The sequence below is a fragment of the Lithobates pipiens genome, unplaced genomic scaffold (genome assembly GCF_037356315.1).
Source record: "Lithobates pipiens isolate NorthernLeopardFrog02 unplaced genomic scaffold, aLitPip1_a1.2 Scaffold_8, whole genome shotgun sequence".
In the NCBI taxonomy this organism is placed as follows: Eukaryota; Metazoa; Chordata; class Amphibia; order Anura; family Ranidae; genus Lithobates; species Lithobates pipiens.
In genome coordinates this window covers 201,210,694-201,237,330 of record NW_027507903.1, presented here as the reverse complement: position 1 = coordinate 201,237,330, position 26,637 = coordinate 201,210,694, and the positions used below count along the sequence as shown (strand labels likewise).

Genomic DNA, 26,637 nt, shown 5'->3' with positions numbered 1-26,637 from the left:
GTGAGGAATTCACAAATTTGTGCATCTGTAGCATATTACTTCTAGCCCATGCTTTGAAAGATCTAGGAGATACCCAAGCTGGGTAAAATGCAGGGTTTTTGTAAAAAGATCATAGAGGATTATGTAATGATTGCAACGGATATCTGAATTTGTATCTGTCCCAATGTTTTGTAATTGAATTACGCAACCCTCTAAGGTCTCTCGGCGAGAGCCAAATCAGGTTTGCCATTGACAAGGGATCACATTCAGCAGCTTTGATCGATACCCATAGAGGGGATTCTTGTAGTGCATGATATTTAATGATGCTATATGTGCTGTTCTATAATAAGATGCAAAATTAAGACAACCTAGACCTCCATTTAATTTAGCGAGGTAAAGTGTTGCGGTGTACGTGGTCTAGAAGAACCCCATATAAATGCATCTCAGGTAATAGGCAGGAATTGGCAAGACTCTGATAAGGTACAATAATTTGGGTAAGACTGTCATTTTTATTGTGTTGATTCTTCCGGACCATGATAAAGGAAGGTGGCTCCAAGATTTCAACATATTTGTTATATTTTTAACCACTTGAGACCTGCGCTATAGCTGAATGACGGCTACAGCACGGACCTCCTTTTCCGGGACTACGTCTATTGACGTCGTCCCGTGCACGAGCGACCTGCGCGACCCCTGAAGGGCACGCACGGCGCGCTCTGTGATCGGCGAGTCTATGAGACTCGCCTGATCACTGATCCGAGCAAGGGGTCGATCCCGACCCCTTATCACGTGATCAGCTGTCAGCCAATGACAGCTGATCATGTGATACAACGGAGCCAGTAATCTGCTATTATTCCTCCTCGCGCTGCCAGCGCGAGGAGAAAAAAAAAAGCCGATCACCGGCGGCCGTGATTGGGACATCAGTCCCGATCACGGCCAGCCCTGCCAGTGCCCACCTGCCCCCTGCCAGTGCCACCTCATTAAAAAATAAGTGCTCTCCATCAGTGCCACACAGCAGTGCCCACAGTGCCACCCAGCAGTGCCCACAGTGCCACCCAGCAGTGCCCACAATCTGCCACAAAGGTGCTGCACCCCAGTGCCACATATCCGTGCCCATCAGTGTCATCTACCAGTGCCCATCAGTGCCGTCCATCAGTGCCCAGCAGTGCCACCTATCAGAGCCGCCCAGCAGTGCCACCTATCAGAGCCACCTATCAGAGCCACCTATCAGAGCCACCTATCAGTGCCCATCAGTCCCATCTATCAGTGCCCCTTAGTGCCACCCATCCGTACCATCTTATCTGTGCCCATCTTTGCCCATCAGTGCCCACCAGTGCAGCCCATCAGTGCCCACCAGTGCAGCCCATCAGTGCCCACCAGTGCAGCCCATCAGTGCCCACCAGTGCAGCCCATCAGTGCCCACCAGTGCAGCCCATCAGTGCCCACCAGTGCAGCCCATCAGTGCCGCCTCATCAGCGCACTTCAATGACGGAGAAAAATGACCTGTTTGCAAAATTTTATAACAAACTTAAACATTATTTTTTTTTTTTTGCATCTTTTTTTGTTTGTTTAGCAAAAAATAAAACTCCCAGCTGTAATTAAATACCACCAAAAGAAAGCTCTATTTGTGGGAAAAAAATGATAAAAGTTTCATTTGGGTACAGTGTTGTATGCCCGTGCAATTGTCATTCAAAGTGCATCAGCGCTGAAAGCTGAAAATTGGTCTGGGCAGGAGGGGGGTTTAAGTGCCCAGTAAGCAAGTGGTTAACACTGGAGGGTAATTAGCTGAAAAAAAAGAGCCAAGAGTGATGCAGTGAGGTGTATTCCTAGATTTGGAATGGATTTATCTGCCCAGGTAAAGGGGAGACCTACCTTAGTTAAACTTAATTCTAAATTTGAAAGAGATACATTTAGTGCTACACATTTCTTGGGATTAACGAAAAGGCCAGAGAAGGTAGCAAAGTCACCAAGTATTGGCATTAGGTTAGGGCCTGATACTTGTGGCGATGAAAGAAATGGGAGGACATCATCCGCGAATAGACAAATTTTGTGTTGAAATCCCCCTACTTCAATACCCGTTATGGTGGGATCTGATCCGTTGGGCAAGTGATTCTATAAGAAGTGCAAATAACAGGGGTGAAAGCGGACCCTATCAGATTTATAACCTGCATATTTAACATATGCTTTAGGTTTATTATATAGTGCCTAGATCCAGTAAGTAAAATTTGGGCCAAAACCCCACTTCTGTAATGAAGTATACATATAGAATCAAAAGCCTTTTGAATATCAAGTGAGAGAAAGCAGGAGGGAATGCGACGTGTTTTGGCAATTTGTGCTAAAAGAACTGCTCAGCGTACATTATCGCCTGCTTGTCGTGTTGGCATAAAGCAAACTTGATCACGATTTATAAGTGTGCCAATGAATCTACTTAGACGGGATGCTAAGATCTTTACGAGAAATTTGATATCAAGATTTAGCATTGATATAGGTTGGTAGTTAGTACAAGTAGTATCATCGGAATGGGGTTTGGGAATCATACATATGATCGCCAATAAGGATTCTTGTCTAAATGATTTATTTTCGAGTAAATCATTGAATTCCTCTGCCAATATAGGGGAAATAGTCTCTGAAAAAGTGCGGTAGTATAATGCAGAATAACCATCTGGTTCTGGTCTTTTATTAATTTTCAACTCTTTGATGACCTTTTCTACTTCCTCTGCCGTGATAGGTATCTCGAGTTGTGTTTTTTGTGAAACAGTTCAGTTAGGTTAATTTGTGAAAAGAAGGAATCTGCTTCGTTTGAATTGAATGTATTCGATTCCGTGTATAGTGTAGTTAAGTGAGAATGAAATTTGTGAACGATTTTAAGGGGGTTTCTTGTATATATGTTTTTAGATAGTTATAATCGAATTGGTTTAAATTAGTTATTTGTTGATCTGAGTGCCCTCGCCAGATATGTGCCTGGTTTGTTAGATTTCATGAAGAAAGCATGTCTGGAACGACACAGCAATTTATCAGATGATTCTGTAAGAAAAATATCATATTCCAGGCGTGCCTTCTCTAAATTATTTTTAGCAGTTGGATTAGAATTGCTTTGGAAAGCTAAGAAAAAGGAGTTAAATTGTGTTTCTAATTTACATGCAAGATTTCTGCGTTCTGTATTGAGTATGCCATACTGCTGCTGAAGTGTTCTCCTCAAGACCGGTTCATGTGCTTCCCAGAATGTTATTTCTGGGCTTTTGTTGAATGTTAAATATTCTTTCAGACCATGTTCAATTTTGTGACAATATAAAGGGTTTTTAAGTAATATCTCTGTAAATACCATGTTTTATCTTGTGCTTTAGGTATGGTTGCTGCAATAGTTGTTAGGAACGCATTATGGTCAGACCATGGGATGGGGATTATATTTGATGAGAGAATCTCAGGTATCATTCCTGTGGTTAGGAAAATGTGGTCAATACGACTGAATGTTTGGTGAGGGTGTGAAAAGTAGGTGTAAATTATTTTTGTTGGATTGTTCTCTCGCCATGAATCAATGAAATTGTGTTTGGAAAGGGAGTTGAGAGAGAGATATTTTAGAGTGGTTACGGGGTGGAGTATATGGTGTTTTGTCCAGAAATGGTAGGAGAACCTGGTTGGAATCGCCACATACGATTGTTCCCAGTCTATGTGCATTAACTACTTGTAATAGATGTGTTAAGAATGAAATTGGCTGTTTGTCAGGTGCATAATAAGAAACCACAGTTACTTCTGTGTCCAAAATGTGTCCCCTAAGGATTAGATCATCTTCCTTCCGGATTCTTAATTTCCGAATGAATTGTGAATGGAGTGGACTGGTGGAAAGTCACAAGAGTTCCACGTTGTTTGGTATTGGTCGAGGCAGTGAATATTTGTGGATAGGATGAACTAAAAATGTAGGTGTTGATTTTACTGTAAAATTAGTCTCTTGCAGGCACACAATGTGTGCATTTTTTGCTTGGAATGACCTAAACGCTTTAGTGCATTTCTGTGGTACATTGAGTCCCTGTACGTTCAGGGATAAAATGTTTAAGGGGGCCATGATAGCTGAGTCAATAGGCAGCACTCACCCATTATTCCAACCTGACGATTTCTTGACTCAACCCATATGGATTTGAAAAGGGAAAAAAGAAAAGTCCAGCGTTATCCAGGTTAGGAAAGAAGAAAAAGACAGATACGTTTACCTTACCTAAGCTTAATAATATAACATGAAGGTATTCAAAATGTACCCGTGGTGAAGGGTAAAACCCCCCCAACAGGGGACAAGAGGCCCTCGTCAAGTCCCCCCATATTAAGGGAGGGGGTCCGAGGAAGACTAGGTGAGGCACACGGAACTTCCGTGAATAGGAGAACCGCTTTGTTAAACAAGAAACAAAAAATATATGTAAAAAAAAAAAAAAGAAAAAAAATGTTGCTTTGCTAGGATGCATGTTTATAGCCCTTATGGTTTAATGAAAAGTATTATTTTCTATAATAGGTTTTCCAAGAAAAATGGAAAAAATAAAATTAAAGCGGAGGTCCACCCTAAAGTGGACCTTCCGCTCATTGGAATCCTCCCCCCCTCCGGCGCCACAATTGGCACCTTTCAGGGGGGAGGGGGGTGCAGGTACCTGTACAGTACAGGTATCTGCACCCACTTAGAAGGTACGCCCCCTTCCGCAGAATCTACGCCCCTTTCCGAAAGTCCCCCGCTGCCTGCTGGGAAACACACGGATCCCAGAGACAGTGGGGACTATCCGTATTGCGCAGCGCGACTCACGCGAATGCGCAGTAGGGAACCACTTCCTGATTCCCATACCCAAGATGGCGGCGGCAGCACCCGAGAGACGATCAAGAGATCGGCTTCGGGTGCCGACATCGGGGGCGCGCTGGGCGGGTAAGTGTCACTATTTTAAAAGTCAGCAGCTGCAGTATTTGTAGCTGCTGGCTTTTAAAAAAAAAAAAAAAAAACGCGGAGTTCCGGTGGACTCCCGCTTTAAGTTTATTAAATTCCTGCAATACTAGAAAGAGTAGTCTATCTAATCTAAAAAAGGTAAATGGGATATGTCTCATCAAGAACTTAGACTTCTCTAAAATGGTGTTTCTAAAGCCTATATAAATACATCAACCCTAGAAATAAATTGTATCATTTCAGTCATGAATGAGTCTCATTTGTTTAATGATAATATCATGCAACTCTAGGTTGCAAGTAGTAAATAAGGAGAGCTCTTTCAACCATTCTATTTAGGTAAAGAGAAAAATAAACTGTTTCATATATTGGAGATAGCTGATGAAAATGAAGTTTCCATATGATTGTGCTCATCATATTCAGGTGTAACCTTAGTAGGGGATTTCCCCTGACCCACAATGTAGTCTATTCAGAGGATACAGGTGCAGGCTGCAATTTTGGGTCAAATGAGCATAGTTAGTGAGTTCAGTATGTTATAGTTCCTCTGGGAACATATATCCCATATTAGCTTATAACTATATTTCTTAAAGAATAGCCTGTCAGTCCATTGGATCATCTTGGCCCCGTGGCTCCTTTTTTCCCGGTTGCATGGGATGAGTTAGGTAGGGAAGAGGTAGATGCTGTTCTTCCACGTGAGGTTGTAGCTGCAGTTGTTCCATCGATCAATTTAAGGTCAAGTAAGGCTTGTTGAAGTTCGTTTGGTGATCTACAGATGTGTTTGGTACCTTTGTAGCTGAAGCGTATGGAGAATGGAAAACCCCATTGGTATGTGATGTTATGATGCTGTAATTCCATTAAATGTGGTTTCATGGCATGTCTTTTAGAAATGGTTACTTAGAGAGATCAGCGAAAATCTGAAAATTGTGACCCTGGAAGGTTAGGTTGTCTTTTCCTCTGGCTGCAATTAAGAGTTGTTAAAGTTGTCACGTGGGAGTCCATCTGCTTTTTTAGGCTCAAGAGCTCTGTGCACCCTGTCCATTTCCAGCCTTTCAATCGGTATTCCTGGTTGCAATTCCTGGCATAATGCTGTTATTGTGGTAGATAAGTCAGTGATCGATTCAGGTATGCCTCTGAATCGTAAATTGGACCGTCTTGCATGGTTCTCATAATCTTCCCGTTTATTTTGTAGTGTAATGTTTTCTTCTTTAAGAAGATCCATCTCATTCAAGTATTCAAGTGTAGAGTTTTCTATTTCTTCAACTTTAATTTCCAGTGCAGCTGTGAGATTTCCCAATTCTCTGATTTCTTTAGTCAGATTACTGGTTATTTGTTCTGAGGTATTCTTTAATGCTTTGTTCAGCATCTTCTCAAATAGTTTCATAAGGCTTGGGGATGCAGTTAATTCTTGTGAATATTTCTGTGACAGAACTAATTCAGTATCAGATTCTTCTGAGGAGACTTGCTGTGACCACTGTGTCTTTATCCTGTGTGCTGAGGCGATTGTGCCTGTGGCTGAGGAGACTGGCGCCATTTTCACTGCAGTCTTTGCCTGAGGGCCTCCTTTAGGGGTATTTTTAAACTTATTCAGGGCTCCCCCCATAACATTTTTAGTCCAAATGATTCTCCCACCTCACAGGAATGTTCAGAGTTTTTGTAAGAAATAATTTGGCGGGCTGCCTTTGTTTAGCGGTTCTCCATCACAGAGCAGAGCTGTAGTGGGACATGTCCATTGAGCTAGATTCCGCCTCCTGAGCTCCAAATTCTCTGAATTTCAACCTGTAACCATGAGTAGTTGCACAAAGAACCCATTTGATCCTTACTTCCCCTACTACACACGCAAATGCCTGTAAACTTCCTCCCACCCCGAATGTGTGGGTGCTCCTTCACTGCAAAGATGACTTAGCATTCTACTTAGTTGGCTTAGAGGACCATGACTTCATATGGAACTGACCCAGTCTCTTTGGCCTAGAAGACAAGGTCAGTGGGAGACAAAAGGACTGTTTTCTGGACACTGGAGTACAAGTAGAAGGCACATGTGCCCTCTGAGATCCTTTACTCTTCTTACGCAAAAACAAAAGAGAACTCTTTCCTCCTGAAATCTTATGGATATACTTATCCAAATTTGGCCCAAACAGGCATTCCCCATGAAAGGCAAATCCCACGATCAACTTCTTAAGAGGATAATTCTGCAGGCCATCATATTAGCCCCCCCCCTCTCCCCCCCCCCAAAAAAAAACGGCCTGTGTATGGAAAAAAATTCCCAGCATGAAATTTGCTGAATGGAATCCTTCAAAATATGCACAGCAAAACAAAGAACCCGAGAGAAATCTGCTAAACCTTGTCCCAGCTCCCACTTTTGAGGTTTAGGTAGATGATAGTAGCTGCTATTGCTGGCTGCATAGCAGCCCCTATCCAGGCAAAGGATGCCTTGAACAAGGTTTCAAAGTGTTCACTGGCAGGATCCTTACAGTTTGAACATTATTTCCCCTCTAACCATGGGGAAGAGACTGATGAAGGGGACCATCCTTGGTTTTCACCTTCTCGCTCCAAATTTGCCAGCATATTGGAGAGCTCATGCTCCAAACCCGCTTGGGAAATGTAAAAGTCTACTTTTGTCACATAAACCCTATATTACAGAAACCGCCACAGTACCAGAAGGGATTGGATTCAGACACTTCTAAAACCCTTGAACCCTTATTGAAAACTGCACCAGAGGTGCTACATCTAGAGATTTGGGGACCTAACGCCGCCACTCGAAAGCCCTTCCAACCTGTGCTTCCAGCTCCCTGACCCTTAGAAGACCTATGGCCTGACAAATAAGCACTGCCCAATCAGCTGATAGAATACCCGTGTTATAAGCACAGCGCACTAGTTACCACCAAACTCCCCTAGGTGCCAATGGGTGTACTTCTGTTCTATAAATGAAGTACTTCCCAAAAGGATGCTGAGCATGCCTTGTGTCCTTGTGATAAAAGAAAAAACGTCATCCTACTCGCCTGCTGTCGCTCTGCCAGTATCCGCCCCACTGCTTCACTTCTGGTCAGTTACCAACTCGTGCATGCTTTGAGCCACATGTGCGCCATAAATATGACAGAAAAAGACCCTTCTATTAGCAGGAAATGTAATATTTCCTCACAGTCCATATCACCATAGAGCAGGGAACTTTAACTCAATTCCATTGTGGGCCACATCAGCAGTATTCTCTTCCCCCAAAGGGCCAGTTGTATCTGGGGTGCACTACATACAGGGTGCAGAGTTCAGGATTATGATATGTACAGAGCGCAGAGTTCAGGCATGCATTACGTGCAAGGTTCAGGGGTGCACTATATACAGTGTGCGTGGTTTAGGTGTGCGCTGTGCACAATGTGCAACCCCAACTCTCCTCCCCACAAAGCTTCCTTGCAGTTCAACTCTTTCCTACCTGGCCCAGCTCTAATACTGCACTGTTTTGTCAGCTCTAGTACCTCCCAGTGTAGACAACTCTACTACCCAAGTATTCGACTCTAGTACCTCTCTGTGTAAGCAGCTCTGCCATGCTTTGAAAAAAAGATTGTTCTCTCTCTCTCAGATTCTGGAGATGTGTCCCTGCTGTGGGAGCGTGCAGGGATCTGTTAATGAGAACAAAGCTGTCCCTTTTAAACACAAAAGGCTTCTGTGTTTACAAGTGACAGTGGGAAGCGGGAGCGGAGGGAGAGAGCCAGAGGTGATAGAACAGAGTTCCACCACACTCCAGCTGCAAAACTGGATGCAAGGGCCACATGACAAGGCTTGGTGGGTCGGATTAGGCCTGCAGGCCTTATGTTTGACATATGTGCCATAAGGGAATATAAAGGCAGACCCTAGCCCTGGACCAACACTGCCCTCTTGTGGGGATTTAACAAAGGGACTTAAGCAGCAACTAGTAGTAGGTGGCATGCTATAAGACGACTCACCTATCTTGCTGCAGGATCCTCCATAACAGAAAAAAGGAAGTAATATTCACCCATCGCAGTGGATTTAGTCTTCCAAGACCCTCAGGGACTCAATACCCCCATTTTCCATGGCTCCAAAGTCCTGAACCTGTATAGCACCCTTCTGGGTACTCCTCGTCAGCTTATCACATCATATGGTTCTGCACATGCAACGTCCTGTGTCAAAAAAGCCGCGATACAGGCAAACCCCATATCCTGTGCTGTTCTATTCTTGTGAGGCTCGGTTAAAATTCATTTGAGCAATATAGATACAGAAATGGATCCAGATAAAACCAATCTCTTGATCCCCGCTGGAACCATTAAGAATCTGGTAGAAATTGTGCAGACCCCTGCACTTCACTGACCATTACCGTCAGATACTGAAAAAACGAAAATACTTTGTTTAGTAGCGGTTATATAGGAGATGACTGTCTTTTTTGCCAGTGTCCAATCATATGTAGGTGCTGCATAATTCTGAGTAATAGTTAGTTTGGTTGCTCTGTGTCCCATGATGTAAGATAAAGAAATCATCAGATTTTTCCCTGCACAAAATATACTGTAGCAATTCAGTTAAAAACATGTTACAGTGTTATTCAGCCATAGAAAATGTTTTACCTGAAGTGACTGATTTGGTTTTCTAATAGCAATCCAAGTCGTTCTTTAATGTCTTCAAATCTCTCCTTCTCCTCAGCTGTAACTGTTCCAATTCCATCAGGCCTGAAAAAAACAGCAGAAATATTTAGTGTCATTTTATTTATATCTAGCGGCGGAGGACTAGACTGGTAGGCAGGACAACAAGTATTTGCCTCCTGGGCAATACTAATAAGATATTCTGTATGGGACCAAAAATTGTAAAGGTGTATATTTGCACAAAAGATATAAAGACTAAAGTCTTCCCCCGCCCCGTTTTCAATAGAATGAAGAGGGATTAGAACACAAAGGAAGATTCACCCACTCTATTTGTCCTGTTTACTATTATTGAGAAGTAAAAGAAAATCCCAAATTTTGAGTTGACATTAGAACCGTAATAAAGGGGAAAAATTCAAATAGAGAAATTAGTTCCCTCATCATTGATTGTTTCTCTTTGGAAGGGTCTATACCCATCAGACCGGACATCTATATGGTTCAAATATTGCTCTCAAGGATTGATACAATCGAGTAGCTACATGTCCTACAGTTATACTCATACCCAGGTTTCAATAGAATATCTGCGCTAACTCAAAAAAAAAAAAAGCCGCAGCCAGCACAGTTTCCTGATTCATACAAACAATAAAAAGTCCAAAGTGCAGCGCTCAAATATATCAAATGTTAAATGTGATTATCCATGTGAAAAATCAAAATAAATGTTGAATGCGATTGTCCATATACAAATCAAAATAAAGATGACGTAGATCCTCCACCAAGTTTCAATGTGCATATGAAAGGCACACCACACCCACATGCTCTCGATCCGCTTACCAGAACAATATGAAAACAGGCATGTAATCATAAGATGCAAGAGGTAGAGGTCAGTAATGGACTTGAATGGCACACTCCAAACTTGATAGACAGGTCATAAAATTATCCAGGTTCATCAATATCGGAAAGAACATCAGGACTCACACCAGAAGATGGATGTATTGTGCAATCACCAGAATGTAAACCCCAATAAAGAAAAAAAAATCAGCAATAGTGAAGCCCGTAAAAGTAAAAAACACATGAATATTTATTGTAGTCTACTTACAGGACAGAAGAAACATCAAGATATATAAAAAAAAATCAGCGGTTCACAGCATGCTTGAATCAGCCAGCCTGACATGTTTCATCCTATGTGGATATCATCAGAGACGTGGCCAATGATGCAAGCACGCTCAAATATATAGCAAACATCTCCAAACATGTTGCCCAATGATAGGACAGCATGACATATATAAAAGCTGATTTTTATTGTAATGGCCGGCCGCGCATGCGCAATACAGCCAACCGGAAGTACCATGAACAAGACCCATTATTAGTGGGTTGGACTCAATCACTTCTAGAGTTGACAAATACATTGATGGTTATTTGTAACCCCTCGTATCGGGTACTCCATCTTTTATCAAGGATTCTGCCCAAGTGATACGTAGTTTTGAAAATCTTAAGTGGAAGGAGGGCTACGTTATGGTGGACACTAGTAGGCAGTGTTCACAGGCAGTTTTTATATTAAGCTTTTTTGGAATTATATGCTTTTTATTGTTTTTTTTAAGTATCCTGTATGAAGCTTAATGTGTGTGTGTATGTGTGTATGTGTGTATGTGTGTGTGTATGTGTGTATGTGTGTATGTGTGTGTGTATGTATGTGTGTATGTGTGTATGTGTGTATGTGTGTATGTGTGTATGTATGTATGTATGTATGTATGTATGTATGTATGTATGTATGTATGTATATATATATATATATATATATATATATATATATATATATATATATATATATATATATATATATATATATATATATATATATATATATATATATATATATTTTTTTTTTTTTATTTATACATTTTTATACGATTTAATTTTTTGTATTGCAGTTTATATTAGTGGGGGGAGCCTCCTACATTCTCTCCTGTATGAACCTATTGTCGTTTTTTTCATTATTAACCAGGTTTTGGTTTATTATAGTTAATTTTATATTGTGTTTTTTAAATATATTTTTTTGGCTAGCGATGCTAATATTTTCAATTGTGCCTTAGGATCGTTGCTTTCCTATGTGGGGTTTTGGTTGTTTTCCCCACTGGAAGGTATTGCGTTTTATGGGCAGTTTGTAGCTGGCTGTTCCGCCAATGTCGCTTCCGGTCGGCGTGTTAAGTGACTTCATCTGGTTTCAGTTCCTGTGCAGTGAACCACAAGGTTGTGTTGCGTATGAGCGGTTTTCATCTATGGTACTTCCGGTTGGTTCCGGTTCTACTTCCTGTCTGTAGTGAACCATATGGCCGCACTGGGCGGTGTGCTTTTTTTCTAATTGTCCGTGCGGCTGTATTGCGCATGCGCGGCCGGCGATTACAATAAAAATCAGCTGTTATACATGTCGTGCTGTCCTATCATTGGGCAAAATTTTGCGCCCATTGCAACCCCTCTGTTTTGGAGATAATGGGTCCCTCCAAACCAGAAGTAGTTATGGGTCATTGCGTACCTCAATAGATCTAATATGAATGCCTGTTGAGAGGGAATCAACATCTCTCTTCAAAAACATTTCCATGGCTTCTAACCCATCCAAGTGAGAAATAATAGTGTAAAGGGAGGCCACGTCAGCAGTGGCCATAACGTAGCCCTCCTTCCATTTAAGATTTTCAAAACTACGTATCACTTGGGCAGAATCCTTGATAAAAGATGGAGTACCCGATACGAGGGGTTACAAATAACCATCAATGTATTTGTCAACTCTAGAAGTGATTGAGTCACTAATAATGGGTCTTGTTCATGGTACTTCTGGTTGGCTGTATTGCGCATGCACGCCGGCGATTACAATGAAAATTAGCCGTTATATATGTCATGCTGTCCTATCATTGGGCAGCGTGTTTGGAGATGTTTGCTATATATTTCAGCGTGCTTGGATCATTGGCCACGCCTCTGATATCCACATAGGATGAAACATGTCAGGCTGGCTGATGCAAAGACGCAGTGAACTGCAGATTTTTTTTTATCAAGTTATATATAACATGATGTTTATTCTGTCCTGTAAGTAGACTACAATACTCATGTGTTTTACTTTTGCTGCTTATTTTCTTCATTGGGGTTTACATTCTGGTGATGTATTCACAATACATCCATCTTCTGGTGTGAGTCCTAATGTTCTTTCGGATATTGATGAACCTGGATACTTTTATGACCTGTCTATCAAGTTTGGAGTGTGCCATTCAAGTCCATTACTGACCTCTTGCATCGTATGATTACATGCCTGTTTTCATATCGTTCTGGTAAGCAGATCGAACCACGTGGGTGTGGTGTGCCTTTCATATGCACATTAAAACTTGATGGAGAGAGATTATTTTGATTTTCACATGGATAATCACCTTTAACATTTGATATATTTGAGCGCTGCACTTCGGACTTTTTATTCCTTATATACACTTTGGGGTCTTGTATACTGAGGATATACTGTAAGTCTGATGAACAGCTTCATGGATGAGGTGCCATTATATAATATACAACACAGTGACTGGAGATTCGATTGGAGGTCTTGTTTCACAATATGCAATTCTTTGGAAAATAGAGGTTATGGATTTCCTTTATGTCCTTTGAGGATTTTTTTTTGTTTCTTTATGTTGATGCAAATCTCATGTGCGAGTAAGAAATTTTTTTTTTTTTATATTTGTGAGTTTAGAGAGGAAATAAAAACAGTACATTTCTTGATTTTTTTTTTCCAACATAGAAATATTTTTGTACATACTGATTTAAATTGATTGTTAAAGGTTTGATTCACCTTTACCAAAAAATGGGCCTACATGGGTAAGGGGCACATGTAGGTAGAAAAAAAAAAAAAAAAAAGGAGGGTCGTGGTCTTGACATGGCCAGATAAAGACGTGAGTCTACCGAGCTCCTGGGCATCTACCCCAGCTTTTCCAGCATAACAACTCAAAATATGCACTCTACGAGGAAGAGAACAAATAAGAGGAACAACAGAGCTGCCAAATCTTCTTCATCAATGCTCTCAGCAGGTGAGATTCAGCGGTTATTCTTGCTCTCTCAGTTGCACTCCCCCGAACACAAGATGGCTGACACACGTGGAGACAGAGGGAGAGACACCGAAACTCTAGACTCTTCGGATTCTCCTGCAGCCTCCACGAGGACAGACCCATGCCTCAGAATACCACCAGCCTTCCTCACAAACAGAAGCACCTTTATACTCACCATCCCAACACTGGCAGATAGACACAGAACTGAGATCCTTACTGCAGGCGCTCCCGACCAAAGCAGACATCAAGGCTCTAATCAGGAAGGTGGAAGCCGCTTATAAGAAAAAGCTAATGGCGGCGAACGCAGACGTACAAGCCATCTCCAATATGCTATCGACGGTGGAAGCAACTTTGTCTACACTAGATCAACAGATGTCAGCACTTGAAGCTCAGCAAACTATCCATGCAGAAGCCCTAGTGACACAGCAACTCCACGCTGAAGACATGGAGGACCGTAGTCGCAGGAACAACCTGCGGCTGCAGGGTCGGCCAAAGGCCACCAGACCTGAAGACCTAACTGACACAGCTATAGCCATCTTCAGAAGCATAGCAGGAGTAGAGCTACTGGAACAAGCAGAGATAGACCATATACACAGGGCACTGGGACCCAAATCAACTGACCCGGCACGGCCAAGAGATGTAATTTGCAGGCTCCATCATTACGTCCATAAAGAGCAGATAATACGCCAGGCATGGGAAGCAAGAGACGTGGATTTTGACGGAGTCCTCATCAGAATCCTGCCGGACATCTCAAGAGCTACTCTACAGTGATGAGCCATGCTCAAACCGCTACTTGAACTTGCTAGGAGAAAAAAAAAAACTGCACCTATAGATGGGGATACCCCCTTTCAGTTATTTTCAGGAAGGGCCAACAGTCTTTCACAATGCGGTCCCCAGATGCCTTGCCAGCGCTCTTTACATTTCTAGATGTGGAACCAATTGCGGTACCAAACTGGCTGACACTGATCCTACAAACAGGACGCGCGTATGCACCCGCACCAGGAGGCAACTCTGCTGAGGAAACACGCGAGTCTTAATATACACACAGGCTGCACACACTTTCCCCATCCTCCACATTACATGAAAGCTCACCCTGCAGAGACCATGACATCCTAGATTTCAAGCAGCAGTTACCTCCCAATGCGCATAGAGCTTTCCCATATTTCTTAAACTGCTAGCAGAAGTCTTTCAGGACCCAATGAAACAAGCTACTTTATGGGACAAAAGCGATGCCCCCACGCATGGAGAGGATGAACATGGATATCTACCATAAAATCTGGTGACTGCTCACTATTTCCCTCCCTCTTCTCATCTCACCTACTCACATTGCTGCCCCGGAGGGCTGTTACAAATCAAATTAAGGCAAGACATGCGGAGGAAATATGCACCTATATATCAAACTGTCACATCATTTGCTAAGATGCAAGAATAGCATAGGGAGGGTTCCCTAGCTATAGAGGACTGCAATAAAGCAGAATGCAAGCAGCTATAGGAGAATAACCCTTTCCGCTAACTACCCGATAGAATGCAACTTTTACCCTAAAGGGGACTCCAGGGACACGCTCCCCCACCAGTGGTTAGTGCAAGAGTTGTCTTTCATAGGGGAACAGGAGATCGCCTAAATCTCTGAGATAGGGCAGAGGGGCCCCCCTCAGTAAACAGTGGGTTGGAAGATGCAGACATTATAATGCAGGATCACCCTGCTCCTGGGGAAGTGAGGGGGTTTGGTAGTGGGTTTTGGTTTTTCTTTTCCATACCTTGTTTTGGGTTTTGTGTGATGTTAAACCAACAGAATGGTGAGGAGGCTCCACTTGCGACCATAAACAAAATAACACTGACCGATTAACCACTTTCAGCCCGGACCATTTTGCTGGCTTAAGACCAGACCAGTTTTTTAGATTCGGCACTGTGTTGCTTTAACTGACAATTGCGCGGTTGTGCGATGTGGCTCCCAAACAAAATTGACGTTCTTTTTTCGTCAAATAGAGCTTTCTTTTGGTGGTATTTGCTCACCCCTGCGGTTTTTATTTTTTGCGCTATAAACAAAAATAGAGCGACAATTTTGAAAAAAAAACGCATTTTTTACCTTTTGTTATAATAAATATCCCCCAAAAATATATATAAAAAAATGTTTTCCCTCACTTTAGACCGATACGTATTCTTCTACATATTTTTGGTAAAAATCGCAATAAGCGATTGATTGGTTTGCGCAAAAATTATAGTGTTTACAAAATAAGGGATAGTTTTGTGGCATTTTTATTATTTTTTTTTTTTTACTAGTAATGGTGGCAATCAGCGATTTTTATTGTGACATTATGGTGGACACATCGGACATTTTTGGGACCATTGTCATTTATACAGCAATCAATGCTATACAAATGCATGGCAGTGAAGGGGTTAACCGGGGGTGGCAGTGTAGAGGTTAAGTGTTCCTAGGGGCGTGTTACTAACTGTGAGGGGCTGGGCTTTGTGTTAGTGAACACTGATCTCTGCTCCAATCACATGGAGCAGAGATCAGCGTCACTTGTTGCTAGGCAGAACGGGGAGATGCTGTTTACAACGGCATCTCCCCGTTCAGCTGCCCCGTGAGTCGATCGCGGGTATCCCCGCGGCGATCTAGTCCACGGGATCCGCCACTGGACTCACGGGGGTCCCGACCGGCACGCGAGCACGCCCCGGGCGGCGCGCACATGATATAAAAATGGACGTACCTGTACGCCAATATGCCTACCCGTGCCATTCTGCCAATGTACATCGGCGTGCGGCGGGCGGGAAGTGGTTAAATAGCACTTTTCAATCTGCAGGGACACCACCTGCAGAGACAGAAGCATCTAATAATCATAAACAAACTGTTGGTCAGAGACCTCAGGGTTAACACGCCAGAGAGGCACAAGGGGCCGGTAAGTGGATCCCCAATAGCCCACCAATTATATGGAATAAATGTGTTCTGAGTTCTTGAATACAATATTGATATGCATTGTTGTAATATTATAGCATTATAGCGAACCGGGTCTTAGCCCTCCCCGAAATAGGATAGCCCACTCTTCAGGGGGACTGACCATCTCCCCATAGGGGTGGGGCACTATTTAAAAAAAGATAACAGACCTGCTACAGTATAAGGCAAAGGCGGCCATTCAAATTTGTCGTAAGGCGGGCTACAAGTCAGGAGATAATGAGCTATTAGTAAAAATGGTCAGACCATATGCTAGCTACATACCTCACATTGTCGCATCCATTGGCCAAAAAGTAACACTCCCAAGCCAAATCTCACATGAATTTAAAGACTTTTACTCACATCTATATAATTTATCAAACACATCCCCATCCCAAACCACAATATACGCATATAGAGAGTCATCTCAGATTCCCTATATTTCTCCTGAAATTCGAGATGAACTGGACTCTCCCATTACTATGGTGGAACTCCAACAAGCTGTTGGGGCGATGAAACCGGGGAAAGCCCAGGGCGGGTGGCTACACTCTACTACTCTAATATTATAGGACACTTCTCCCAGTTTAGGGCCCACGTATGGTCAACATGTACAACAAAATTGGCAAGGGGGGACGCTTACAAGAGACATTACGAGCCCACATCTCCGTAATACATAAAGAGGTTAAAGATCCCACGTCCTGCAGCAGCTACAGGCCAATTTCTTTTTTAAATGTAGACCTCAAACTGCTAACCAAGATACTGGCCACCGACTGGCGCACCACCTCCAACAGTTGATCCACCTCGACCAAGTTGGTTTTATCCCTTCTAGAGGCAAGGGACAACACGACGAAAGTACTGAACCTCCTACATGTCGCACAAACCAAACACCCCATGTGTCTTTTTAAATAGACGCCGAAAAGGCATTTGATAGGGTGAGCTGGACGTTCATGTTTTCGGTGTTGAGACATGTTGGACTGGGGGAGGTGATGCTCAGTCGCATGGCTGGGATATACTCTAATCCATCTGCCCATGTAAAAGCAAATGGGGTCCTAGCAAAACCCTCCTGCATACAAAATGGCACGAGACAGGGATGCAGTTTATCCCCTCTCTTGTTCGCGCTATCCCTAGAACCATTCCTATCCACTATTAGACGAAATGCAGACATCTGAGGCCTAACAGTAGGACAGACCAAGATATCGGCATACGCTGATGACATGATGTTCACATTGACAAACCCTACAGTATCGCTTCCCAACCTCCTCAAGGAATTTGAGACATATGGCGCAATCTCCAATTTAAAAATCAATCTCTCCAAGTCAGAGGCAATGGGGGTCATGCCACCCTGAAGTACCTAGGTACCCTCATAGCCACTGACATCGCACTGATATATGAACACAATTTCCCTCCGTTATTAGCCGAAACAACGCGCTTATTAGAAAAATGACACACAGGATCACACTCCTGGCTCAGGAGGTGTAATCTAATAAAAATGAGCATTTTTTCGAAATTCTTATAGCTATTTCAGGCCCTACAGATTAGGATACCGTCCTCTTATTTTACAAAGATACAAGTCATGTTCACCTGATTCGTATGGGCACATAAAAAACCCAGAGTTCCTCGCACTCAGCTATCCCTTCCAAAGCAATACGGAGGCCTAGCATTCCAGGGGATTCGTAAGATACTACCAGGCGGTTCATTCTTAGTAGAATCATTGATTGGGGACATCATTCAAAATTTTAACTCTGGGCGCAAATAGAAAAAATAAAATCAATCAGTAGTCCCTCTGGAGGGAGCGGTTTGGTGTTATGACTCTTTGCTTTAAGACATTAAATCGCATCCGCTAATAGGAAATACATTAAAACAAAGTTATCAAGCCTCCCTGAAAGCCTCCTTAATGACCAAAGAATCACCACTGACACTGGTACTGAGACACCCATGCTTCCTTCCGGGACTTTCACTAACAGCAGTCCAAAAGTTACGAGATACCATTCGTACACAGGCCTTCAGATTTGTGACCGAGCATTGCAAAGCTGACAGACACTGCAGGCCCTTTCCAACTTAAGTTCTGGCCTGCAGCACAAATACACCACTTTCTCTACTCCCTTCCTGACCCTCAACACTACTCTCGCCAATTAACCACTTTTGAAGAACTCTGCTCTGGAACTGACCCTATACATCAGGGACTGTCCACAGCATATATATGCATTACTGAACACACCTCAAGAACAACCACACCTACCATGCATTGGAAAATGGGAAACAGACTTAGACTGTACCTTCATGACACTACAGGTGCAAAACATAAGATTCTGCCTCAAGTCTTCAATGTGCACCAAAATTCAAGAGACCAATTCCAAGATACTAAAAAATGGTATCTGACACTGAGCCAGTTACACTCCATTTTCCCTGACACATCGGACAGGTGCTGGGATATGTCAGAGAGATGTAGGGAAGATCTTACATATTTTCTGGACTTGCCCCAAATTAACAGAATTTTGGACGACAGTCCGTACCATTTCTCAAAAGTTTACAGATTATACAGTTCCAAAGATCCCGCATTCTTTCTACTACATGTATCCAGTATTCAAGCTAGAGTATACAAAAAAATCAGTCGTAAGACATTTACCTAATGCGGCTAAGTCTTGCATTCCTCTATTCTGGAAACAATATTCACTGACCACAGCAAACTGGCTGAGAAAAGTAGAAGATATAAAAAAAAAAAAAATGGAGGATCAGGTCCTAACAGCACACGACAGACAAGAATCTTACATGAAAACGTGGAGATTCTGGGATATGTTTATATTTTTAAATGAAGGGAAAGCCCTTCTTGAAACATAAGCCGATAACCCCGAGTAGCGGAATAGTGACGTAAACCATACCCATAGCTGTAACTCCCTACCTCATCTCCCTACACTACCCACTCTTTCCCCCTCCCCCATCCTCGATCTCTAATTCTGCTAATCCTTCCATCCCCCCCAGCCCCACCCCTTCTTTCTCTCTGGTTACTTCTAGCCATCTAAATTTACTATATCTTGTAAGGAAAATGGAAAATAAGAAGGGGTAGCCCTACCCAGTTATGTACTGTTGCAAAGTAGGCTTTTATTTTCACCTATAGAATATACAGAACCAAATTTAAAGGAGGTCTGTTTACTATGGTATGAAAAAACCTAACTCGAGCAATCAAGAAACTATCGTTTGGTTTCCATAATACTAAGTTGTTAGAGGCTGCAACCTCAACTGTTTGTATGCTTCTGATGTTACATTGGGGCCTAACCCCTTCTTGAACTTGAATAAAAATTATATTTGAAAAAATAAAAAAAATACTGCACAGCTTTGAATAATGCCCTTGCAATTGGCTTACAGCATTTATGTTGCATTCGAACACTAACTAAAAAACTCCCAGTGAAGACAGGGCAGCATAGTTGCTAAGTCAATAGCACTTACTGTATGCCTGGCAGTCCTAGGGTTATTGGTTCAAATCCCAACAATGGCACTACCTGCCTTGAGTTTGCATGTTCTCCCTGTGCGGGTTTCCTTTTTTTCGCTTAATGAAACCATTTAAAAACTGCATTTTGTATTTACTCAGATCATCTTTGTGTAATATTAAAATTTGCAGATGATCTGACTCATTTAGGTATAACAAATATGCCAAAAAAATAATAAAAATCAGGAAGCAAATACTTTTTCACAGTACTGTATGTTGAAAGAAAATATTTTTGTCTATTCTCAAAATGCATGAAGAGCATGAGTTTTCCTGTTGACCTTATCTAGTATACAGATTTCATAATTTTCCTACCTTCATACGATATATCGCCAAATGCTGGCTCATTGCATTTTTTTTTTCTAGCAAGTCATCTATTTACACAATACTTTAGTTAAAGAAACGTTCCAAATTGCCAGAGAATTTTGAGTATTCAGCAATATTATAATTGTTTCTGCTAAAAAATTACAATGATTACTGTAATCAGGATTCAGTGGTTGTTGAACATAACCAGTCTCATTTGTATGTGTTTGCAGAGACACGTAATGTGCCCTTAATTTATTGGCTTCAAATTGTAAAATAAATTGAGTCAGATAATAGCTGAACATGTACAGAGGCATTAGTATCTAAAACATATCCATTTAGATAAAGCAGTGTACTAATATTAGCACAAATGGTGACAATTTATCATCTTGATAAAATATGCATCAAATGCCTGTCAATTGTTCCTCTTAAGTGAAATAGTTTCTTTTTTTCGCCTTTACTTTTAGCATGTCATGCTTAACAAGCCTGTAGAAACTCTTCTATAATGATCTTGTGAGAGGCAGTAAGAGGATTACTTATTGCTTACTGCTGAGCTGCAGGATGGATTCCAGACTAACCACATTACCATTTTCTATGGAGATTCCTGTAGCAAATCCTACTTAATTCATTCTACAAGTGAAAAAAAGGCCATATCCTAGTCTAACCAATTTCACCTAGCACCCTACTGTGAAACAAACTTTCATAAATCCATTACCAACATCACAAAAGGTTTTACATCTATTTACTTCAGCAGAAAACATTACCCTAAAACTGTGCTCTAGCTTTTTCAAAAAAGCCTTTTTTTTATCAGTAAGATGGTAATTCTTTACGTAAAACATATTACAGTTATAACAAAATTTGGTGTGTGGATGATAGTGTATTGCACTGTATACAAAAAATATATAACAAGTTTATATATTACAATATATATTTGCCCACTGAGCCAAGATGCGGTCACTGAAAAAAAGTCTTACAAATTTACGAGTCTGCAAAATCAATTTTTTTTAAAACTATTCTTTTCTTTTAGTGGTTCTCAAGCCTTATGCCTAGCATACACTTTTTTTTCATTCCACCCAGGAGGACTAAATGAAAAAAAAAAAAAAAGGGAGCAGCTGTACTAACCATGCTATTTTAGTACAGCAAGCTCCCCCGCTGTACTATTGTTTTCTGACGGGGGCTACCCTGCCCCTGCCAGAACACACTGGTCAGCGCTCTGCGCCATTGGACCGGGTGGCTTGGGATTGAGCCCACATGAGTGCCCCCACAGAAAATAGATTTCTATGGAGCACTTGCCAAAGAGAAGCCGATAGCTTTGATGGGGGACCCCAGAAGAGGATTGGGGCTGCCCTGTGGAAAACCCTTGCACAGAGCAGGCAAGTATGACATTATTAAAATAAAAAAATAAACCTTTACAATCAATCACAGGCTAAGTTTAGATGTGCAGCAGACTTTGCCGCTATTATGAAAAGCGTTCCACGCTGGCCTCCTTACTGCTGGTTTTAACCCTGTAAATGCTGCACCATGGGTCATTTTCGGTGGCAGCACTGTCCGCAGACTGTGGCAGGCCAAAATGTATGCAATGGCATGTGTACAACCATGTCCAACTACCTTTGCAGTTAAGGGGGGCTGTAAAAAGCTGATTCAACTGCATCTTTACCACCCCACTAAGAGTTTCAATTAACAGAGTAGAAGGAAGACAGAAAACAGAGATGAGCACAGCAAAACTTTTGTACAAATACAACAAAATGTTGTAAAAAAACTGTAAAATAAGTACATGGGTAAATAGTCCCAGAAAAACAAGTACATATGTTTAGTACATTAAACTATATACATAAGTATGCAGTACAAATAGCTAGCATGTGTTTAAGCAATATGCCTCTATGGAAGCATGAATTTATGTAAGCATGTGTCATGCAAATATACATTTGGGCAAAATATGAAAGCGTGCGCTGTATGCACGCATTCATGCAACATGTGCCCATGGAAACAGGCATTCTCGCAAGTATGCATTTATGAAACGTGTTTATGCAACATGTATCTATGCAGACATGTATAAACATGCATCTTTGTGCAACCATGTATCTTTATGCGATCAAGCATTTCTATGCGACCATGTATCTTTATGTGACCATGTAAAATCATGTATATCTATACAAACATGTCTAAACATGCATCTTTATGCAACCATGCATCTTTATGCGACCATGCATATAATCTTTATATGATCATGAATAATCATGTCCATTTATAAAAACATGTCCAAACATGCATATTTATGCAAGCATTAAAAACCATGCATCTCTGAGATTATGCATTCTGTGCGATCATGTATCTTAATGCAAACATGTAAATTCTTGTACATTTATGCAAACATGAACATGCCCATTTGTGCATCCATGCATGCTTAAGCAACCATGCATTCTGTGCAACCATGATCATGCATCTCGATTCAAAAATATTTATGCAAAACATGACAAAAACATGTATCTTTGGTTAACCATGCATTCTTGTGCAACCGTGCCTTTTTAGCAACCGTGCATTCCAGCAACCACATGTTTTTAGAAACTGTGCATTCCAGTAACCATGTGTTTTTAGCAGACGTGCTGTTTTAGAAGGTTTGCAAGCAAGCACCTGCTTAACTGCAGCTGGACCCATACTAGACCTGCAGGGTTTTAGTCAAGCACATATGCACTATACTGGAGATGCAAACCCCTTAAAAAAATGCATCCATGCTCATGTTTTCCAAAAAGTGTATTTTTAAACATGCATTTAAGCAACAAGATTGCAAGCATGTATGCTACGCTGCACCTGCTTATAGAGCAGTCAACACTTTAAAGTGAACTGCTAACCATCCAGGGGTGTTTTAACTTACAACTGTACAGTCCCCCTGGATATGCAGTAAATATGCAGCATATAATCATGACTTGTCTACACATAGTTCTCCCATAGTAAGTAATCACATTTTGTTAGTATCTTTAGGCTGCTACTATGTCTCCAGAGGCCAACTGAACCTGTTGCCACATGGCATGGCCACCCTTCCACTTCCTGCCTTTATAAAGTTATGCCATACTGAGCGAGCCTGCACCCTCTAGTGGTTGGAGGAGAAACCCCAGCCACATAAATAGGAGTACATAGCATGATTAAACGGCATACTGCTCCCAGTGGCCACCGGGAGAAGAAGACAGTCAGATTTCTCTCCTTTTTTGAAAGAGACTGTAAATAAATGCAGACTTACCATTCCTGCTGCAGGACTCTGAACATAACCAGAGTCCAATCTTCACCAATGATGGTGAGCTTTGTTATAAAAGACCTTCAGAGACTGGGCCCCCCTTAATGTGGGGTCCACTCCCCTGGACCTGTATAGCACCCTGCAGAAAAGCACCTTGGTCAGAACAAACATTGCACAGTTTTCCATTATGCAGGGTCCAGCGCTGCAAGGCTGCATTGCAGGCAAAACCTTGAGGAATCTTCTCTCATTCCCAAGAGGCTAGGGTATCATTCATTTTTGGTTGACAGCTTTATAGAATGGATCCGATTGAAGTCCATGATTCCGGATGGACTGTGACAGGTACTCGGATGGACTGTGACAGGTACTCGGATGGACTGTGACAGGTACTCGGGTACTCTGATGGACTGTGACAGATACTATGATGGACTGTGATTGACAGGTACTATGATGGGTGGTGACAGGTCCTCTTTATTGGGGGGGGCAATCAGTGTGATTTGTGTGTACTGTAAGCGGTAACCGCGGTTTGTTTACATTTAGTGATCGGTTGTGAAAGGATCACAGCCCATCACGTGGGTAAACAGCCAGCCAATGGCTGTTTACCAGCGTTGGTGATGAGTAGCGTTCCTGGGAAAACTCCGCCACTGACGTGCACACGCAGCGTGCTCGCGATCGCGTGCACGCGCCGTGCACAGTGGGGATGTAACCATCTGTGATCTGCCGATCACGTGGTAAACAGCCATGCCCAATGGGTCTCCATGGCACGCCGACACCGAAGGAACATGGATGTGCGCACGATCGCGCGCATTACCTGTTTAAATGGGACGACGTCATATGACGGCCTCCCGCCACAATAGGTGTGCCACCTGGCCATCATTTGACGGCTGGCGGTCAGCAACCAGTTAAAGATTTGATATTTTATTCACAATAGAAAATAGAAACACACAGTAATTAAAAGTGCAAAAGAAGACTTGATAACTTGGGCAAGATTAGAATAAATGAAAGATTATACTTGGCAAAAGTGTGTTATGCACACTGCACAGAAAAAAAACAAAACAAAACACTTTTTGTAACTAAGGCTTGGGAACAACAAAAACATGGTCAATGAAGTACATTATCAGTATGAGAACATCTGTACATTATCTGTATGAGCACTTTTTTTTATATCTTTTCATGTTACAACACTGAAGAAATTACACTTTGCTACTATGTAAAGTAGTGAGTGTACAACAGTGTCAATTTGCTGTCCCTTCAAAATAACAACACACAGCCCTAAGTAAAAAAAAAAAAAAAGGTCCAAATTGGGCCAAATTAGCCATTTTCCCTCCCTGGTTTCCCGTGATTTGTTACTGTTACAAGGTCTCAGGTGTAAATGGGGAGCAGGTGCGTTAAAATTGGTGTTATCGCTCTCACCCTCTCATACTGGTCACTGGAAGTTTAACATGGCACCTCATGGCAAAGAACTCTCTGAGGATCTGGAAAAAAAAAAAGAATTGTTGTTCTAGATGGCCTAGGCCAGTGATGGCGAACCTTGGCACCCCAGATGTTTTGGAACTACATTTCCCATGATGCTCATGCACTCTGCAGTGTAGTTGAGCATCATGGGAAATGTAGTTCCAAAACATCTGGGGTGCCAAGGTTCGCCATCACTGGCCTAGGCTATAAGAAGACTGGCCAAGACCCTGAAACTGTGATGCAGCACGGTGGCCAAAACCATACAGCGGTTTAACAGGACAGGTTCCACACAGAACAGGCCTCGCCATGGTCGACCAAAGAAGCTGAGTGCACGTGCTCAGTGTCATATCCAGAGGTTGTCTTTAGGAAATAGACGTACGAGTGTTGCCAGCATTGCTGCAAAGTTTGAGGTTGTGGGGGGGGGGGGGGTCAGCCTGTCAGTGCTCAGACCATACGCCATACACTGCATCAAATTGGTCTGCATGGCTGTCGTCCCAGAAGGAAGCCTCTTCTAAAGATGAAGCACAAGAAAGCCTACAACCAGTTTGCTGAAGACAAGCAGACTAAGGACATGAATTACTGGAATCCTGTACTGTGGTCTGATGAGACCAAGAAACTTCTTTGGTTTAGATGGCGTCAAGCTTGTGTGGCGGCAACCAGGTGAGGAGTACAAAGACAAGTGTGTCTTGCCTACAGTCAAGTATGGTGGTGGGAGTGTCATGGTCTGGGGCTGCATGAGTGCTGCCAGCACTGGGGAGCTACAGTTCATTGAGGGAACCATGGACGTCAACATGTATTGTGACTTATTGAAGCAGAGCATGATCCTCTCCCTCTGGAGACTGGACCACAGGGCAGTATTCCAATATAATGACCCAAACACACCTCCAAAACGACCACTGCATTGCTAAAGAAGCTGAGGGTAAAGGTGACTGACTGGGCAAACAGGTCTCCAAACCTCAACTCTATTGAGCATCTGTGGGGTATCCTCAAATGGAAGGTGGAAGAGTTCAAGGTCTATAACATCCACCAGTTCCTTGTTGTAATGGAGGAGTGGAAGAAGACTCCACTGGCAACCTGTGAAGCTCTGGTGAACTCCATGCCCAAGATGGTTAAAGCAGTTCTATTAAATAAAGGTGGCCACACAAAATATTGACATGTTGGGCCCAATTTGGACATTTTCACTTCGGAATATACTCACTTTTGTCAGCGGTTTAGACAATAATGGCTGTGTGTTGAATTATTTTGAGGGGATAGCATATTTACACTGTTATACAAGCTGTACACTCACTACTTTACATTGTAGAAAAACATAATTTCTTCAGTGTTGTCACATGAAAACATATAATAAAATATTTACAAAAATGTGAGGGGTGTACCCACTTTCGTGAGATACCGTAGGTTCATGAGAGTAGAAAGAAAAAGTCCCAATTGTACACTCTATATAATCTCTGTAGATTATACAAGTATATGGCAGATTACAATATGTTACAAAGTTGAAACAGAAAAGGAAAAGGAAAAGAAAGTCAGATTCCAATGACAGAAATAAGTAAAATGGTGATGTTGTGCTGTGAAATAGTGAAATAAACTGCCATGCAATCTTAAAATGAGTAACTATAATAAGCGTAAATAAAAAGTCCAAATGTGAGTGAAAAGTCCAAATATAAAACTCTGTATCTGAATATCTAGGACATGTAAGCCAATTCCAGAT

At 42.1% G+C, this 26,637-nt stretch overlaps 1 protein-coding gene across 13 annotated transcripts in view; it reads right to left on the bottom strand.

The window, feature by feature from the left end:
* CADPS2 (calcium dependent secretion activator 2) overlaps positions 1–26,637 on the bottom strand; it is an 852,012-nt gene that overhangs the window by 385,597 nt on the left and 439,778 nt on the right. For all 13 annotated transcript variants that reach the window (XM_077471987.1, XM_077471989.1, XM_077471994.1 and 10 more), the window contains exon 14: positions 9,448–9,549. In XM_077471987.1, coding sequence (XP_077328113.1) covers positions 9,448–9,549 — 102 coding nt within the window. The remainder of the gene's footprint in view (positions 1–9,447; positions 9,550–26,637) is intronic.